Below are 21459 nucleotides of genomic sequence, written 5' to 3'. Positions count from 1 at the left end.
TATTTAATTTAGTTCAAATTAAATTTAGTTAAATAGCTTTTAAAATTCACTAAAATTTATGAGTTAAAAATACACGTCACGTTCAAGTTAAAAAGTTAGTCGAAATGTAAAAAATTTGGAGTACGTGCTTTATCACACTTTATAGGGATCAACATTTGTTTGAGCATGCATTTTAAGTATCGCAATTAAACTTTTATGAAAAACAACTACCACTAAAAGTTTTTATATGCTTCTTACAACAGGATTTTTTTTAAGTGCGATTATTTTTAATTTAAGAAGATTTATAAAATTAGATTGAAGATAATAAATTTTTACGTTCGTATAAGGACTATGTGTTATATAAAATCTTCTGAAGTTTTTACAAAGGAAGTGTGTTAAAAAACCAACTCAAAAATACGCCGTAATTTTTCAGAGAGACATCTTTATTCACGACGCCGTATTATTCGTATATCAAAGTCCCCTATCCACTTTGTCTAAGTACTCGCGTTTTCCCTTCCTCAGGGCGTTTAGATTTCCCTTTGGAACCTGACCTCTTTGCCCATCCCTAAAGTGAAACTTCAACCTACCGGGTGACATTGCGGAAATTTTATCATCGAGGAACATTGAAAATAACTTACCTGAGTTTGAAATTAAATAGAACTCAAACAAAAAATGTTATTAAATTTGCGGTTTTAATTTTTTTAAAAATCTATAGCTTTGTCATAGTTTGACAAAATAGCACGTCATCAGATTTTATCGAATAACGTGACCGGAGGGTTTTGGAAATCCGGAATTGAGTTTACGTCTCGCACACTGCACTGGGGATTCCAGTAGATACGAAATTCTGCAGAAGTTTCAGCTCGATCCGGGATAAAGGGCGTGCAAATCCCGGCAAGACAACGGGGTTTGTTCGGGAAGACGCAGAATTCTGAAACCTCGCGGATCTCGACGAGTTCCGTGTTTACAATCGCGCGCACAATAACTCTTGTTAAAATTGATCCGGCATTGCGAAGTTCAACTTCGACGAGATTCAACGAAAACGATGCCGGAGAACAAATAATAGGGACACTATTTGACATCTATTGATCATTAAAAGTTGTAAGTGCAAATAATCAAAGTTTAAAGAGGTTTATTTAAGAAAAATTTTAGCAATTGAAAAGTAAAAATTTTTAATGAAAATTTAATAAAATGAACTTGTTAAAGTTTATTGAACGAAGAGAGATTAAATTCGTGCATTTGAAAAGGTATTAAACAATTAAGTTTTGGAGTACTTCCAAAGTCTTTTAATGAGATCGAAAGATTCAATTTGTGTGAAGAGTCTTTTAAAAATACAAATTTAATAAAATCTGCATTAATAAATTAATAGTTGTAATTAAATGACTCCCATACAATCGGTGCGAGCAGCAACATTGTTGATCTCTTGAAATATTGAGTGCGGTGATATTGTCCCGACTTCCTTAGCAACATCCATCAACATTATATATTTATGGAAACATAGTTAATGGCCTATTTATCACCAAGGGGTTTTTGTAAAACTACCACGAAAGATAGATGCTGTTTTTACCTATTTAAATTATTTAAAAGTCGTTAAACACACCTGCGTTAGTAGAAACTATGTGATAAAAATGTTTAACTTCAGCGTTCAGTGTCTTACAAACTGTTTCATTATGATATCTTATCACCATCTTATCTCAACTAACGATTTGGAACAGAGATACTTAACATTGCATCCATTTTAGAATCAGCAAAGTAAACCAAGATATCAGATGAAAGAAGTACATCCAATAACGATTGTCAATCGAATGAACAATTTCTGAATGAACAACTTATCAGAAGTGGAAACCTCGCCATTACTTGGTTCACCCTTGATTTAAAAATCCAATCATACTAAGCATCAAAAATATGAAGCGGCAGATAAGCTAGCACGAGATGGCAGCGCTGAAGCGTTTGTGGGACCGGAACCAGCAATTGGTGTATCATTTGCGATGGCCAAATATAGGATTGGACTGTGGGCTGAAGAGAGACTTCGCCTACTGTGGACCAGTTCTCCTGGAATGAGACATGCTAAGGTGTTTATTAACATCGCCACTGTCAAACCCGGGAATATTTTAGGACTTGCCCGTAGTAGCATAAAAGTTCTAATGGGTGTTTTTACTGGGCACTGCCGATTCAAAGCACACCTCAACTTGTTGGGTTTAGCCGACGATGTTGAATGCCGACTATGTGCGGAGGAAGCAGAGACGGTTGAGCATGTTTTATGCCACTGCCCTGCCGTTAACCGTATCAGATTCTCGATTTTTGGGTCGCAGTTTATCTCCTCAAAAGATCTGAATGACCTTTCGCCGAGCAAGGTATTAATGTTCGTTAAGAGCATTGGACTGCACGGTGAAATTTGATAACGATATCTATCCGGCTACAATACATCCTTAGGGTCGCGGTGCAAGGTTGGTTGGTCCGCCTACCCGATATGTATTCTATGCAATGTAATGTAATGTAAGCATCAAAAATGAATTTGTTAGGGCTTAGCATACCATTCATGACCATTGCTTACTAAGGCTTTTAGTTTTAAAAAAAGTGCACAACATCCTTTACCAAAATCGTATCAAAATAGAACGGTTAGTAGAATGGCGAGGAAAGGGTTAACACCAACAACTGATATCCAATTGACTATAATATCAATTCGTTCAGTTCGGCGAAATGTTTTAATTATTACACTACGATATTCGATCAGTGCTTTCCTCACTGCTCTTCACCACTTCTAATCGTCGCCTCACTATGTTTTTGCCATAACTAATGTTTATTACATTGTTGACCATACGTAACTTTTATTACCTGAGATTATTAGGCTTTGTAAACAAACTAGTTTATATCCAACATTCTGATAATAACTTTGAATTGTTTTGTAGTTAAGTTTAAGCTTCATGGTAATATTGACGTACTTTGCAGTTGAGTTACTTTGTTGATCAGTTGCTTTGGGATCTTAGGACTTAAATTAGTCATGGTTATGATCTCTTGCGGTTGGATTAACTTGATTTAGAGTTGGATGGCTTTATGATTAAGTTGCTTTAAGATTGAGTTGGGTTAATTTGGGGTTGATTTGGCATGCTTTGGAGTCGAGTTACTTTGTGATTGAGTTGCTTTACAGTTGGGTAGATTTCTTATGCGGCTGATTTTAAATTGCTTTAGGGTTTGATTAGTTGTCTTAGAAATTGGACTACTTTATGAATACGCTTCCTTGGAGTTGGGTTAGCTTGATTTGAAGTTGCCTAACTTTGTATCAGTTTCTTTGAGGTTTGAATAGCTATCTTACAACTTTAAGGTAAATAATCCCGTTATGCTTCCGGTTGTGATCTCGTGGGGTTGGATTAACTTTATTTATAGTTGGATTGCTATGTGATAAAGGTGCTTTAGGGTTATATTCGGTCACTTTGGAGTTATGCTGGCCTGTGTTGGGTTGGATTGGCTTTGGGGTTGGATTGGATGGCTTTGGAGTTATGTTGGGTTGGTTTGAACTTAGCTTGGCTTGGTTTGATGTTTCTACATGTCAACTTTTAGTTACGATGAGTTGAGTTGAATTATGATTGGTTTGACATACGTTAATATCGAGTAACTTTGTGGTTGAGGTAACTGCAAAGCAACAATTGGATTTACTGTTTGTTTAATTTTGAGCTGTTAGGGATTTAATTAGAAAATTTGATTACTTTGATTATATTACTTTAAGTTTACGTTCCCTTGGGGACAATAGGTTGCATTGCTTTGTGGTTCAGTTGCTTTAGAAGTAGAATCGATCATTTTGGTGTCGGGTTGACATGTTTAGAGTTTATGTTTGCATGTTTTGAAGTTTGTTTGCACTGAAGAAAAGTTGACTTGAGTTGGTTTGAAGTTCGCTTGACTTGGTTTGTAGTTGAGATATACTGTTTTCTATTTAACCCAACTACTTGGCAACTTCTAGTTTCGAAGGATTGAGTTATTCTACTTTGGGTTTGGATTGAGACTTTGCGTTGAGTTGCTTTGAAGTTGGACCATCTTACTTTATAGTTAAGTTCGAACTGTGAGCTTCATTTGACTTGCTTAGTTACTGTATAATTAAGTTATTTCGGGATTTGATTCGGACTTTATTCACTTTATCATAATATTTTCTTGGGGTTGGATTAGCTTGATATGGAGTAGGATTCCTTTGTGATTAAGTTGCAGTAGCGTTGAAATTGATCATTTGGGTTATACTTTAAGTTACATTTTAGCTACACTTTGGATTTGGATTGATTTTGTGTTTTATGATTGATTTGGATTGCTTTGGACACAACCCAACTACAAGGCAAGTTTAAGGCCGGGTTTATACAGACGATTTAGCTGTAAATTTAAATTAAAAAATTTAACTGTAAGAGTTAAATGTATTGAAACCCCATGTATCGTTTATACAAGGCTGTAAGATTTAGCTGTAAACATAAAGTTGGTTAACTTTTCTAAATTTACAGCGTCACACATGTGCAAGACGACCTCAATGAGGTGTATACAATGGTCGACCGGTGTAAATAGCGTGTTCTAACCTAACCTCAACAGTTGTTTATTTCTGTGCCAACAAAATGAGTGAATTCGAAGGAAAATTAATTAAAATTGTTGAGAACTACCGTTATATTTACGATAAAAAATGTTCTGAACATAAACATAAGATATTGCTAGAAAATGACAACACAAAAACCAGTAATATTTTGTTTCTTGAGGTTGCGATTCTGTAAATCTTAAATTCTGTATAAATCAATTTTTTTCTTAAAGCTAAATAAAATCCTTAAATCTAAATCTTTAAATTTAAATTTACAGCTAAATTCTGTATAAACCCGGCATTAATTACAAACAATTTAGTTGGGTTGCATTAAGGTGGGTTTGGTATACTCTAGAGTTACTTTGTTGCTTTTGTCAGTTGGATTGATTTAATGTGTAATTGATTTTGAGTTGCTTCGGAGTTTTATTAGATAACTAGAGAATTAGAGTACTTTATGGTTACCTTTTCTTGGAATTGGATTAGCTCCATTTGGAGTTGGATTGCTTTATTGCTAATTTACAATAAGTTCAGATTCGGTTACACTGGCGTTGGGTTTGGATTGGCATGCTTTGTACTTGTATTGGACAGTACCCAACCATTCATCAACTTTGAGTTGCAATGAGTTAAGCCAGGTTCCTTTCGAATTGCATTAGCATACTTTGGAGTTGTGTTATTTTGTGGTTAAATTGGTTTGGAGATTGATCGCTATGTGGTTGAGCTTCTGCTTTGTATTTAAGTTGGTGTGCGGTATTTAGACCTATGACATGACGGGCGTTGTATCTGAGGTGATCTCTGCTGAAGTTAATATAACGTCATGAAACATCTTGTTCAACCCAAGCATATATCAGGGAATTTGATTACAATAACTTGAATTGGGTTGCTTTTGCGGTGGATAGGTATGCTGTGAAATTGGGTTATTTCGTGATTGAAAGCCTTTCAAATGGGGTTGATTTACTTTGTAGTTGAGTTTGAGCTATGAGGTTGGAACGGTTTATATTGCAGTTGACTTGCTTTGTAGTTTCAAATGAAGAAAACCATGATTTATATCACTCCTTTTGATAACTTTTGTTAAATTTAAGATATTTCACTATGTGATATCAGAAAATAAAGGTTAATTAATAAGGAATTCGCTGCAGTATGACGCGTAATTTTTGAGTTACTCGATATCTTTAAGGTCGGGTTACTCAGATGAGCTTCATTCGATTAAAAACTAGGTTTGGGTATTCTGTATCATATGGATAACTTGAGATATTTTCATGTATGATATCTTAAAAGAAATCTTTATCACTTATGAATTTAGTGTGGCAACTTATTTTAATGCATTATCTGAATCGATTATAATCGAGTTAGAACTTCTACATCATATGGTCAGATTAAGATATTTTGATGCTTAATATCTGAAATGAAAGCTTAATTAATAAGGATTTCAATATTTAATAAGGTTACCCGTTATGAGTTATCGCGTTACCCATTATCGAGTTCGTTATGGAAAGAGGGGTGGGTAAAGCTGATAACACGGTATTTGGACGTAGTACATTACGGGCGTTGTATCTGAAGTGGTCTCTACTGAAATTAATATAACGTCCTGAAACTTCTTGACCCAACCCAACTGTGTCAGCGTTGAGTTACGAAGAGTTGAGTTGAGTAGGTTAGTTACTTCGGAGCTTGTTTCACTTAGTACATGGTTGGGTTCAATTGCTTTGTGGGTAGATTAGCGACTTGGATTATTTAATGATTATGTTCCCTTGGGGTTGGATTAACTTGATTTGGAGTTGTATTGCTTTGTGGTTTAGTTGCAGTAGGGTCGAATTCGATCTCCTTGGGTTTGATTGGCATGCTTTGGATTTGTGTTGGCATGTTTTGTAGTTGCCTTGAGTTGATTTGTAATTGGCATGGATTTCGTCATTTTGGGGTTGATATCGTATGTAATTTGAGATCAGTAACTTTGAGTAATGAAGATTTGAGATGGATTGCTTTGGGGTTGGTTGGCATACTTTGGAGTTAGGATACTTTAGAGTTAAGTTGCTTTGGAATTAGATGGATTGACGTAAATTTTAAAGAAATTTTAATACAAATCTGTTCATTGAGATAATGTATTAAAGTATATCTTCATGATTTATTTTACTAAATTGTGTAATAAATTTTTATTACTTTATGTTCGAATGTTTCTTTTTAGATTTCGTAAATATTCGAAGTAAATAAGCAAGTAAAGGACAATCCAGGTTAATCTTTCCCGTAAACACCGGATTAAGCAAATCCCGACACGATGAAATTCCACCATGTTAAACAAAGTTATTAGCATATTCTAATGGTAAAGGAATTACTAATTGTACTAAAAAACAAAAAAGGCTAAAAAGGCTTTTGTCTTGCATAGCGTAAACTAAGAAAAAATGTGAAAAACGATTAAAACTGTTTTTCCATGCAATTCTGCTTAAACCGTTGGAGTTGTAGAAATTCGCCGTTTACTTGAAAATTACGTTACGTAACAAAGGAAAATGTTTACTTTCATCACAGTTAATCCGTTTCACTTTCGTAATTTGTTTTCCGCTCCCCTTTATTTCCTGCCCGTCATGTCATAATAATGAGTGATTAAGGTTACCGGGATGGAATGCCTCAAGAAAAATAAACTTCGAAAAAGTAGTTAGCCGACGGCCCGTATAACTTTATATTAAGTTTAAGCACTGTATATCAAGCTAGACGGTGCTCTGCCGTGAAATTGGATGGCAGCAGTGGGCAACTGGAAAAGTAACGCGGCAATAAAACACTATGCCATCGGAAAATGCCCCCGGTTAACGTAACCCAACCCCGCGTGTATTTCGTCTGCGTTTTTCGTCTTTTCAACTTGGAGAAAATGCAATCGTCCTGACCCCAACATGTACAGCGTCACAGTACATTAGTCCATCCAACTTTCTTGGACGAATGCGATCTCTAAAGTAAATTAATAGATTATACTTGTCCCAACTAGATCCTTGAATAGTGCAATGAAAATAAAAGACTTCTCTTCTGGGTTACTAAGATACAATTTAACTTGTTTCCTTTTAGGTTTCCTTTTACTTCACATTCATTTCAAGATTATTTAAGAATTAATATTTATTTAATTTTCTTTTAAAAAGATTTTTATTCTGTCGGTATAGTTAAGATTTAAAAGGATTTTCGGTACTAGTCGCAGGTTGTGGTTCGCGTGAAACACGCTACATCCTGTGCGGGCGACTGCAGCCCGCAAACATACGGTCCGGTACACAGCAGGAAATTGAAGAATGGGTCCGGTACCGACAACCACAGGGAGTTGGAATTTATGTAAATATTTTAATACGGTATAATTGGATATGCAAATGTCCGTACTGAAGTCGACACTCGATCCTAAATTAATTTAATTTTTGCGTCGTTGCTCGTCCCGACAAAAAAAAGGACGATAATTACTTAAATTGGCGAACGACCCTAATTAATTCAATTTCTGTTTTTATTTCATTTCGAAATAGATACGATAAAAAATTCAATGAAATAAAATATTATTTGTAAATAATAAATTTATATACTGTTATAATACATTTTGGTAAATTAAATTTAAAAAAATTGCATACATGAAATATATTAAATTAAATCTAGAACTAAACTAACATAGCGCTATCACTAGAATTAATACTAGAGTTCTAGGTCTAGTGTTAGTTCTAGTGATAGTATTAGTGTTAGTTCTAGTTTTAGTTTAATTACCACATGCCGTGAAAGCCTTCCTACTTATATACATGAAATCAATTGGATCTTGAGAATTACAGTGGGCAGCTGGATATAAACTGAGTTGCATTAGAAACGTTTGGAATTAAATAATTTTCTTAGGTTTTTAGGATTAAGTTATTATGTAGTTTGAACTTTGGGATTCTTGTGGCACGCTTGTTTAAGTTATTTTCAACTTCAGTTGTCTTGGGGCTTGATTATTTAATGATTATCTTGCCTTGGGGATGGATTAGCTTGATTTGGAGTTAGATTACTTTGTTTTGAATTGGTTTTTGGAGTTGGATAAGTTTGCTTTGTAGTTAGGTCGGGTTGGTTTGAAGTTGGCCTTGCTTGGTTCATGGTTGGCTTGGATTCCTTTGGACCCAACCCAACATAAGCAATGCAACTCACTTGTTTCCAATTCAAAATTGATACGTAATGTTGGATGTTGTTGAATATGGTATTGAATTGTATTGCTTTAGAATTATGTTTGGTTGGTTTGAGCGTGATTTGGCTTGGTTCGTCATTGTATTTAGTTTGATTGTTATGCACCTAATCCGACCCCGTATCAACTTTACGATGAAATGAGTTAGGGAGTTAGATCTGCATGGTGTGAAGTAGAGTTACTTTGCGTTTGAGTTGTATTGGGGTTGTTTAGTTACTTTGTACTTCATTTACTATGGATGTGATTAGTTAGCTTAGAACTTCTACTACTTTATGGTCATATTTTTTTGGAGCTGTGGTAGATTGATTGGAGTTGAGTTGCTCTGCTTTATCTTCGAAGTACTTTAGGGTTAGATTCAGTCATATTGGAGTTGTGTTGCGATACATTGGATTTGGGCAAACTTGGGTTAGTTTGTAGCTGTGTTCATTTGGGTTGGTTTAGTACTAATTCCACCACGGATCAACATTTTGAGTTACGATAAGTTGAGTTGAAATTCTTTGGAGTTAAATTGACTTACTTTGTAATTAACTTTATGATATTGGGTTCAATTGTCTTGCATTGCAGTTGAGTTACTTTGTAGTTTATTTGCTTTGGATTTGATTAGCTAGCTTGCGAGTCTATTAATTTATGGTTAAATTCCTTTGTTTATGGTAGTGGGATTGCTAGCTTTGGTTTGATTTTGGGGATGGATAAATTGTTTTATAATTAGGATTGGTTTGAGATTGGTTTCGGTTGATTTGTTGTTAAATTAAAATGAAATTAATATCATATTAAGCTCAAACTGTTTAAGAAGTACTGTACCCTCAGGTGGAAGTGATCTCGTTTAATCCTAAGGTTACACACAAAAAAAGGGAATTAATGCCTTTTGTAACGATTTGCAGTAGTAGTTGTTTGTTTGCAGTTGTAGCTAGCAACTTCTGTTAAACTCAGTATCAAGAATATAAGATTTTGCGCAAGCTAGCCGAGGTCGTTTGCGGCCGAGGCTCTGCACCATATTTACTCAAAATTGGAAACTATATTGCACTGTCTCGACCACAAGCGATATTGGCTAAACTTATGGTGGAGAATGCATGATTTTTCTTCTTTAGCCGGGCGATTGTACCGCCTCTTCCACAAGCGATCTCAGCTAATTTTAAAAGGAGAAATGTATGACAAAACTGATTGACAGATATTGTAGCGCCTCAGCTGCAAACGGTCTTCGCTAAACTAAGAATAACGAATTCTGAGATTTAAGTAAGATTTTACTTAAGCAAGCCTTCTTGTAAACAGTTTAATTCATTCCAGTCTATTTGGTCCAACCCAACCACACATCAATTTGAATTACAATAAGGTTATGATTGGATGCAATCACTTTGGGGTTTGGTTGCATGCTTTAAATTTAAGTTTACATGCTTTGAAGTTGGGTTGGGTTGGTTTGAAGCTGACTAAGCTTAGTTTGTGGTTGGATTAGATTGCTTTGAACACAACCCAGCCACGTGACAACTTTGAGTAACGAAGAGTTGACTGAGATGGATTGCTTTAGGGTTGAATTGGCATGTTCTGATCGAATATGATGAGCTGATCGGGAATGATTTGGCCCGCTTGGCAGTTAAGTCAGTTTATAATTTTTACCTGTGCTGCTCCCTGAGCATTGTTTTGGAATTCGATTGCACGGGAAGCATTTAACATCAAACGGTTTAACAAACATTAAAGGAAAATCATTCTTAGGCAGTTCATATAACGTCCTGATATAACCATGTAACACTTAAGGAACATTGTCGACCTCATCCGGAGGAACAGCTCGAGCGTATCGTTCATGTACTGATAGAAAACAGGGAAATGACACAGTATCACACTATTTTAATGATGATTAATAGCAATTTTAATAATAATTTATTTAATATTACGCTACGAGTTATCTCGTAACTTCTTCACTTACTACTCAATATTTTCTTAGATAAATATTTCAGGGTTTTTGGGATTTTCTAATAACAAATTATCAGTCGCATTTGAAGTAATTTCGAAGACAACTCATCGTCACAACCCGTACTTGAATTCTCAGAGTGGACATAATCGCTACTTTGCGACTTTACGTTGCTTTTCAGTAAGTGGTCTGTTCTTATCTATATTAGGATTTTTATAAATTGATTAAAAAATACATTCAAAAGACATAAATGCTATGTTAACTTTAACGGTCATTAGGAATTAGATAAAATCAATAATTAACTTACCTGTATCATTGGACGGTAACGGTAAAACCATAAAGAACCAAAACGTGACGAGTACAAGAACAATTTTCAGAGAATGTTGTTGATCACCCATTCTCCCTAAATTAAACTATTTTATCCGTCCATTTCTTTTAGAAAGTTTCGTTTTATACCTCCAACACCGCTGCTGTCACATTTTCGTCACTCGTGTTACCTGCAAAGAGAATTAACAAGTTTATACTCCTGACTGACAACGACTAATGGCTTAATGCCGACGATGCAAGCAAGCACATGTTAAGTTTAACGGCTCAGCAGTAAAGTCACGTTTCAGAGTACCTACCACCATTTCTCCCCCTGCCCTAGAAAGTAAATATTAATATGCCCCCTTTGTTACTGACGGTCTGCATAAACATCCTTAAGCGGCAAACAACATGCCTTCGTGATGACACATCGTTTGGTTCACACAACTCGATGATATAATAACGAATTTTTAATCAATTATTTATGGATAAAAGTAAGAAGTTAAATGTGGTGTATTAAATAATGAGATTGTATTCGATTTGTTACTTAAAATAGGTTTATTAAAAATTTAATACACCTAATAACAATGTAGAGTAATGGAAAAAGCTTGTAGAGTTCGCTTTACTGTCAGAGACAATTAATCAACTTGAAATTGTAACTTCGTTTTAAAAAAACGTAAAATTACTGAAACTTTAACTGTGTTAAAAGCGTAGCACATATTTCTCCAAGTTGAATCGATTTTCTGTCACTTATTCTAGCGTTCCTCCTTTAGGATTTGTCTCAATTGAACGGGATTGATGTAATTTGGTGTAATCAAGAGGAATTGAAAACCCAATCGTTTTGATACGAACAAATGTAACCTACTTTCGTGATTTCTGCTCGACGTACGAATCGTAAAACATGGATTCGTTTAATTGACCGCAAATAGTATATATTTACCATGGAATTTTAACAGATAATTAAAACGACATTGTAGGTATATTACAACAATTGCCGAAATTAATTTGTAGTTAACTGGAAATCAGGGTCCGCATTCGAATACCTTTTTACGGCGAAATTCCATTTGGGACCTAATTGATTGACAATTATGTGCCAGAGGTTAATTTAAACATACATAGAGAGGTCAAACTTTACGTCGGCTTCAGTATACGCAATATAACAATAATGGCTAGCGAATTGTATCATTTTAAAATATCGTTTGTAAAATAGGTCCGTACAATTTGTATTTCACGTTTCGGCGTTTGAGCAATATTTTTAACTTTATTCAATATTTCCGCTTTGTGATACCAGTATACATTAAAAATATTTTTTTTTAACATTTTTTATTTATGTCGTCGGCCATACGAGTCATTTTACGTGTGATATTTGTTTTATTTTATTATTATTACATTGATTGGAATTTATTAAGACAACTTAAAAAATAATGTTAACAGTTTTAACTTTATGTCATGTATTTTTAGATTAAAGAAAAGTTTTAGGATTCTCAAAAACCTCAAAATATTTTATAACATTCCCAGATGACTATTTTATGTTAGAGAATGTTAAACCGTATAGGTATCTAGGACAAATTAAGGACGATATTATTGACAGTGTTGATGAATTCCAGTAATGATGTTGAAAGATATCATGGATGATCTATTGATCGAAAATATTGATGGAGACCGTATTAAGTGATGTTAGAAATGAGATATATTAACGGTATTGTTGATAATTAAAGAAAAATATGCTTGTAATGATCTTGAGAAATAACAAGGGTGATATTTAATAGATAATGAAGATGTTGTGAGGACTCGGTAAAATATTTAGAAGTACTCCCCAACAGAAAAGTAGGATAAATTTGCTTGCAGTATGAATGGAATAAATAGCAACATTAGTCTGACATCTTAGCTATGAGATGTATATAGGAAAAATTGGTTAACAAGACGTACAATGAGTGGCGACTTTGTGCGGATTCAACAAGGTTCATTCCATCTAATGAAATGCGTATCCTTTATCCGAATTTGAAAATATTGAGATTTATTATATTGTTGTTCTTTTTTGTCTTAGTGCTCAAGATATTAGTAAAACGGAATCTGATTTTGCGAATTTAATGTAAGAGCGTTTGTATAACATTTTCAACTCCTCATCATCCATACTTAGTCTTTCAAATATTTTACTAAAAACGAACAGGAAATCAAAACTAAACTATTTGAACAGCTTATCTTTAGGGAATAAACACAATTAACAAAATATTCATAATACCCATTTAGGGAAACATGCTTATGTAGAATTACCTATATAAATGATATAATCAGCAGTGATTATCCAGTAGTTAATTCAAAAAAGTTAACTACTAAAATTCTTGATTCTCATATGTGTTCTTCGTACTTCTTGTTGTACTTTTGATTCTTTCCTTGACTGTTGGGATGTTTAAGAACCTATGTATATCATTACACCTTACATGTGGTTTTTGCCATAGTACGTAGAAGTTTATTTTAGACTGGCTGTTTTATTTGGAAATAAATGGAATACTTGGAAACTATATAACCATATAGGTTCTATGATCTGATTGTGTACCATAGTTTTATTATACAATAATAGGTCAGAATGTCTTCCTGTTAGCCATTTACATTATGCTTTTTTTTTCACTATGAATCTTGTACCTCAACTTGGCATGAAGTGTGCTAAGTATTTTGAACTGTTTTCGTACGGAACAGAACTATTGTTCCGTAATGATCAAAGGTGAAGGGTTAGATAGATTTTTGTTTGTAAAATTTATATCCGTTGATTTTGATTCCTTCCATTTTATGTTCTATCTTTTGATCCACACCCATATACTATCGCTAGCTCCCTAAAATGCTTAACCTATATCGCCTGTGAACGTAGCAAGTGTTATATGATGTAGGTCTGGTATATCGCTGGTATACAGGACATAAGGTAGAGGTATCTCTTTGTTGGTTACGTACGATGTTACAACCTACATAATTTTTGGCAAGATTTTGTTCAACTTATAAATCAGGCCTTTTTGTCAGACTTTAGCAAGGCTGGTGCTACGTTTAGGAACAGTACAGAGAAAACTTGTTATCTTTCAAGTTATTTTTACCGCTATGACATCTGTAATACGATGTACTCGATCGATTCTAGTCGATCATATCTATATAGTATTGAGTCAGCTATTAATTTTGTTGAATCATCGTTTTAGCAACGCTTTTCAAATAGTTTGGAAACTATTGGCTGGAGTGATATTGGTCTATATGTTTTGGCGTCATGCGGTTTACCTGGCTTATATAGCATCATAATTTCAGTAACCTTCCAGTTTACGAGAATGAATGTTTTTTGATCTAATACCTGTGTTGAATAAATAAATTAACATGACTATAGCTTAAGCTTAAGCATTTTTCCTGGGAAGAGGTCGAAACTCGTTGCTTTTTAGGATTTAGATTTCGGGCTAATTGCAGTAATGTTTCATGCATTTAAATTATCTATACCTTTAAGTTTATTATCTTGGGTTAGATTCAGTGTAAAGACGTCTGCTAAACTTTCTGCAAATGTCAACTTACTGTTTGTTTTCTCTTGCCCTAATTCCTTTCTAATGGGATGAATTGACGCAATCGGGCTTTGGTTGCATCAATTGCAACCAATGTTAAAGTTCATATAAAACTATTTCTTTTATATTTGTGTTTTGATTCCATTTTATCATCCTGTGTGTTAAAGTACGATTGTCATTTATACACATTCATTATCTCTTTTATGTTTTACACAATCAAGTTCTGCATGTTTATAACTCATTGGGGGAAAGCACCTGAATATATTTAAAATATCTTAACGTTATGTAACTAAATGTATAACTGTTTGTAATTTTCAATTTCGATTTAATAATTACTTATAATTAATACGTTATCATTTTTATTTTAGTAACTAAATATAATATAAAATAACCTAATTATGCAATTGCGCGTAAATGCACATAAAACAATACGCTACGGGGCTACAATTTACATGAATACTATTTTATGCCATTATGAATATTTAACCATACGACTGGCGAATGAAATGAAATGAAATGAACAAAGGCTCGTTTGAAATGATCGTTTTATTGGCTTTCTATAATTTTACAATGAGACAGGAATTTGTTAAATTTATTACATTACGTGTTAATGTTAAATCGTTAATTACAAAACAACCAGATTATTTTGGTTAGATCAATAGTTGTATAACATCAACATCAATATATTTGGACTTATATTTAATAATTTGGACAAATACTTTATAATACGACGTCTGATAAATAATACATAATATTTGATCAAACTAATTTCCATTAGTTACTAAAAACTTTGTTGATCACCGTATTTATATATCGGTGCACTACCGTTATACATAAACTGGGGTATTATCTAACCGCAGCACGGTGCAGAACGGAGAATGCCGTAGGTATAAAGTCAAGAGGGCAAAGTTAATTTGAAAACACGTTCAATAATTCAGGTCAATGTATAGCCCGGATAACAGAGGAGGACGTAGGCGTAAATAAAGGAACCGGAGGATTACTTTCTGGAAACGGAGGTTATTTTGCTGTCGGAATACCAAAGCAGGGCCTTCATTGTACACTCTACCAACCAAACGAACGAATTCTAGACAATGTTGAATTATAAATTATCGGGTCCAATTCAATGTTCTAGGAAACACCGATATTGTATTAACTAGTTTCGACTAGGTTGTATTGGATCTAAATTAGGTTTTATTGATTCGTGATTTGTTTTGAAATTGAAGAAAAAGACAAAATAAATTTAAAAAGGTACCCATTTTAAAATGTATCCAATCATTCCAGTTACTCTACAAATTGATAGAGGACTTGAAAAAGTTTGAAATGAGGAAAAGAAAATCCATAATTCCATTACCATCCCGAGTTCCTCTTCATTCCCTTAAACCCTTCACGTGTCAAATTAAGCGCCACTTTTTCCGGGGTTTCGGAGTTGCATTATACGTCCGTCTCGATATGGCGATGGTGAATTTTCCGCTTTTCCGCAGACAACGTTTGCGAACAAAAGGGTCCCAGATGGGACGGACAAAGACGTACCCGTATAGATGAACGGGTTCCCGTTGTTGTGCCCGAGTACCAAAGTCATACATTTCGTATATTCCGGCTATGTGTTGTTCATGGATCGCCAAATATTGCAACCGTTTCAACAGTACGGTTGGGTTCAAAGACGGATGGAAAGGTTTTTGGTTCGATGAATGTTTGTCAAATACAAATTTAATTTTAACAAGAGTATTGTGATTAACAATAGGTTCTGTATTGGAAATTCTAATATAAATATAACAACGGAATGTGAAATGAGTGATGATTTAACGTGTAAAATAATATAGTTTAAAAATACAATTCGATGAACAATGCAAAGTAATGCTTGAAAATATAAAATTGAAAATAAATGAATAATGAAGTAATAACAATGTGAAATATTTTGCATTTCTACACAAAAAATTTTTTCATTTTTATAATTCCCATTTTAACAATTTTGTTTATACATATATAAAAATAAATTGGTTAAGTTTATAAATACAGCAATTTAATTTTTTTAAGCTACTCCAACTTCATTCAAGTTATTCGCGTTACACTCGTTTTATGTTATGTTTGAAACACATGTTCACTTAAACCAGGATGCTCCTACTTTGGAAGTACCTGGCAAGCTTAGTTTTAGAGGTTCGGGGTTATATCCTTAAATCAAAAAACCACTATTTCAACGTAAGTATTCTGTAGATAAAGACGTACTCGGTGAGGGATATTTTAAATTTACGAAGTTTAGTGTTGAAACACTTCCGAATTATTCTAGGTGAGTGTTTCTGAACTTGATATCATCTCATAAACAATGTGTTGTGAAAACATAAAAAATTCGTCAATTTAGAAACATCAAAAAGGTCGCGGTAGCAACATCCGTACATCTACTGAACAAATACTGCGTTAAAGGGAGGTCGAAACTAGATACTATAGTGTATTTTTCAATGTAAGTTAAGCTTAGGTCGTTTGCGGCCAAGGCACTACATTTGATACCATTTTCGGTACAATATTGGACAAGATATATTGCAAAGCCGTGGTCGCAAGCGAACTGACCTTACTATAAAAAATCTGCTATAATACCTAGTTAAGACGAGGTCGCTTGCGGCCGAGGCAATACATTTGATACCACATCGATACAATGTAGAACAGAACATATATTGGATTCGCTAAGTTTATACTTTATAAGAATTCGAAAACTTAAAATTTTATCTTAATTTTTTAAATCATCGTAATTGTATTATTAATTTTATTATGATAATTGAAGCGTCTTAGTGTTATTCTTGTGAGAGATTCGCAATTTAACAATTGTTTTCTTAAAGAAACCACATCATCTGGTGCTATTGCACCTACTGAAACTATTTTGTCACAATCAATTAAAATAAGTAATGAGATTGATTTACCCGTGCAACGACCGCAACAAACTTTTACCCTTGTTTTTCCACCTACTTTACACGCTGATATCTTCGTTAACTTTAGAGAGACAGAAATATTAAATGCACCACTAGAAAGTCTGATCTTTTCTTCATCGCTGCATAGAGCGGAAACATGTCTATAAATTCTATATTGCCTCGGAGTTTTGTCCGTAACATATAAGAAAGTCATAATCTCGAAAGTGAGGAAATTCAAAAAGGCATTTTGTAAAAAGAAATGCAAAGAAATGGTTTTAAAATCTCATATTTCCTATATGATAGATACTGCTTTAGTATTTTATTCCTACCAAACAAAAGATTTGTATTGAAAAAGATCAATCTATCGATTCTATGTGTAGGGTATTTATTAGAGGTGTTTTATAGATTGACCAGACTAAACCCGGATTTAGATAGTTCAAAGTGTGTTCTTTTCAAATTGATGAAACTTTTCTTAATGCTGTTCCATAACAACTGCACCCGGGCTTGTAGTTTGATAATTATGAAGTGTGTTTGGCACACGGAGACATTCTTTATATTTTTTCCACTGTTAATATTATGACATGACACTGAGATTTTAGATGAAAAAAAGACCAGGCTTTCTCGGGGTGTATTTAATATTCCGCTATCTGTAAAAGAAACGAAGATATCGGCTTTTAAAGTAGATGAAAAAACAAGGGTTAAAGTTTGTTGCTAAGAGGTTTGTTGCACGGGTGTTTGATTTGGACTTTTATGTAGATAAGACTGGAGCTAATGATGACATGGAATTAAAGTCATTGATTAATTCGTATCACGAAAAAACATATTTTTAAGGGAAACGCTGACAGTACGATCAAATCGAAATGAGTTAAATAAAAACTCATGGCGAGAATATTCTTTCTATTTAAAAGAAGCTTTGTGCAAAACTTGTGTACTTTTAAGCGTTCATTAAAAACGGTAATTATGAATATTATTATTCAGAAAATTTTAAAAGATCAATAAGTGGACCAAACAAAAAATAGATAACATAAAAAATAGAGTATTATAGCAGCAAGTTTTAAATTTGTAATAGAAGAGACACGGAAAGATGTCATTCAGTAGATATTTATAGTAATGTTGATATTCATGATCTCACTTTTCAGGGGAAGCAACCTCAGTCAGGAAATTTTGTCAACTTATTCAAATTTAGAGTTCAAGCAGATAATCGTACGTTGCGATATCACTTTAATTCCTGTCGCGGTAATGCAAAGCATAATTGAGGTCATAACCAAAATGAACTAATACCTGCGACCAACATCTAAGGAAACGTATCGTTAATGAAGTATAGAAATAACACGGTTTTTTTGGTTTAGGCTAACGAAAAGCCTGACGATATATCAGAAAATTTCTTTCATTTAAATGGATGGGCAACAACGGTTTGCTTTTCTAAATTTGTTATCAACTAAATCCAACATGCATTACACATTATTCATAAAAAGAAGTTCTCAGCTTTAATGTAACACTAAAAATCTCTTCTTAATAAACCTTCCCTAATTTTTTAAATTTTGTACTTGGTTTTAACCTTTCTTCTGTAAACCTGGGTATTTCCTGTCCGAACTACAACTGTTTAGGCAAATAATTTCTTCATTTTATATAAAAGAATATGTATGCAGAAATAAATTTTTCGATAAGCTCGAATTACTAAGCCAGGGGCCCCCTGGATATCTGCTGAACTAAGAGCAGCAATGCAAAATCGAGATAAACTGCTTCAATCTTTTAAGCGCTCACGAGACCCCGCGCATTGGCAGCTATATAAAACGGCGCGTAACTTGGTTACAAATATGCATCGCAATTGTAAACAAAAATATTTACAAAATTTTTTGGATTTGGGTAACGGTGCTAAGACCTGGCATACTTTGAAATCCACGAAATTAATTAAGTCCAAACATAGATCGCTTCCTAACCACTTTCAAGATGCTTCTATTATTAACGATTTCTTTATTGATTCGCTTCCCAGCACTAATACCACCGTTGATAATAATATGTATTCCAACTTAAATGAACGTGTTGTAATCCCTCTCAGATTTTCTACAGTGTCTGAAAGCGATGTTCTGAAGATTTTGAAATCAATTAAATCTAATGCAATTGGTACCGATGGAGTATCGGTTAAAACATTAGAATACTGTATGCCATTTCTACTGCCTTATGTCACACATCTTGTTAATTTTTGTATTCAAAATAGTGTATTTCCTTCTTTGTGGAAAGTAGCAGTCGTGCGCCCGATTCCAAAAGTTGCTAATCCGATCCTCGTTTCTGACCTTCGTCCAATAAGTATACTAACGGCAATGTCAAAAATCATGGAAAAAATTATTAATGGTCAACTGCAGCATCACCTGGAAATTAATAACATCCTTCCTTCGGTTCAGTCTGGATTTAGACATGGTCACAGTTGTACGACTGCTTTAACGTGTGTAATCGATGACATAATGGGTGCAACAGATAGAGGGTACATGACTATACTTGTTCTATTGGATTACACGAAGGCATTTGATACAGTAAATCACAACCTCTTACTAACTATATTAAAGCACTATGGGCTGGAAGATTCAGCAGTTGCATTCTTTGAGAATTTCTTAAGTGGTCGTCAACAATACGTGCAGCTGTCTAACCATCAATCTAATGTACGCCTTCTTGGGTCGGGTGTGGCGCAGGGTTCTGTGCTCTCCCCAACCCTGTTCTCAATTTACACAGCACCTTTAAGTAATATTTTTAAGTACTGCAAAGTTCATTTTTACGCAGACGATACTCAGGTGTATATATCATATAAACCTCAAGAACAATAACATTATCTGAATTTATTGAATATAGAATTGTCGGATCTGGTGTCTGCCGCCAACCATCACAGTTTAGTAATCAATCCGAATAAATCAAAAGTTATGATATTTGGCCGAAAAATGGATATTTTGCGTTATGGTGGAGATGTCAGGGTAACGGTCAACGGATCAACGCTCCCCATTGTATCTGAAGCACGTAATTTAGGGTTGGTGATGGATTCGGATTTGAGATTCCGGAGTCACGTGACAAGTATGCTTCAGGGTGCGTTTGGTAAACTAAAAGCTCTGTACCCCTCTCGCCATCTTCTCACTGTCAACACTAAGATTCTACTTTGTAATGCGCTGATTTTATCAAAATTTAATTTTGGAGATGTGGTGTATGGGCCGTCTTTACTTAGGGTCGATGAGCAGCGCATACAGAGGGTTCAGAACGCCTGTCTGCGATTTATTTTCGGGATTAGGAAGTATGACAGAATTTCACATAAGTTGACAGAGGTAAAATGGCTTAATATGGTCCGTAGGAGGCAGCTGCATTGTTGTGTGTTTTATTACAACATAATTCAGAGAGAAAAGCCTCAATATTTATGCCAAAAAATTCAATATCGCACTGACATTCATAACTTGAATTTGAGATTCAGGGGGGCTCTGTCACCTCCTAACCACAATACGGAATTATTTAAACGGAGCTTCAGTTATCAGATTGTAAAGATGTACAATGATTTACCCACTGAAACGAAACTGCTAGCAAGCGTCTCCTCATTTAAAAAGCGAGTGTTTGGTTGCTTACTTGATCAACAGACGGCCATCCTAACTATTTAAATGTAAGGCGAAGGTGGCATTTATTAAGTATTAGTTTTCTTTTTTTTTACATTTTTTTTTCCGTTTCTGTCTGTACTGGCAGAGGTATTTCTTTAATAATTTTCTTTATATATCTAGTTTGTTCGCTTGTTGCTGAACGTTTTGGAATTTTTTGAATATTATTATAATGGAATTTAAGGTTAAGTTGAGCAGTGTCTCGGCACTGAACTTCGCCATTTCGTACTATTATAATTTACTAGTGAATTTAGTATTTTGTTTTCTTTTATTTTTTTTGTTTTGTATAGAATATTTAATTTGTTAATTTGATGTTGGTACGAATAAAGACATTATTATTATTATTATTATTATAATTTTATGATTGATTTATCAAGTTGAAGGTTTCGAACATAATCATGAATTGTTTATAAAATTTTTTGAGTGCATTAACAGGATGAAAAAACGGCCCGACCCGAAAGACCCACCGTTACAGAAGGAAGGTGTAAAAAAACCGTTTACAGACGAAGGGTTAATATTTTGAAACAGATA

General features: G+C 34.1%; 1 protein-coding gene across 1 annotated transcript in view; it reads right to left on the bottom strand.

Annotated features, from left to right (window-relative positions):
• The window catches only part of LOC111424554 (T-lymphocyte activation antigen CD86-like), a 38242-nt gene that overhangs the window by 12961 nt on the left and 3822 nt on the right, over positions 1 to 21459 (bottom strand). The window contains exon 2 of the mRNA XM_023058140.2: positions 10886 to 11075. Within this exon, the coding sequence (XP_022913908.2) occupies positions 10886 to 10976 (91 nt within the window). The 5' untranslated portion in view covers positions 10977 to 11075. The remainder of the gene's footprint in view (positions 1 to 10885; positions 11076 to 21459) is intronic.

Source organism: Onthophagus taurus, chromosome 7 (assembly GCF_036711975.1).
Source record: "Onthophagus taurus isolate NC chromosome 7, IU_Otau_3.0, whole genome shotgun sequence".
Taxonomy (NCBI): domain Eukaryota; kingdom Metazoa; phylum Arthropoda; class Insecta; order Coleoptera; family Scarabaeidae; genus Onthophagus; species Onthophagus taurus.
This window is presented reverse-complemented; position numbering and strand designations above follow the sequence as displayed.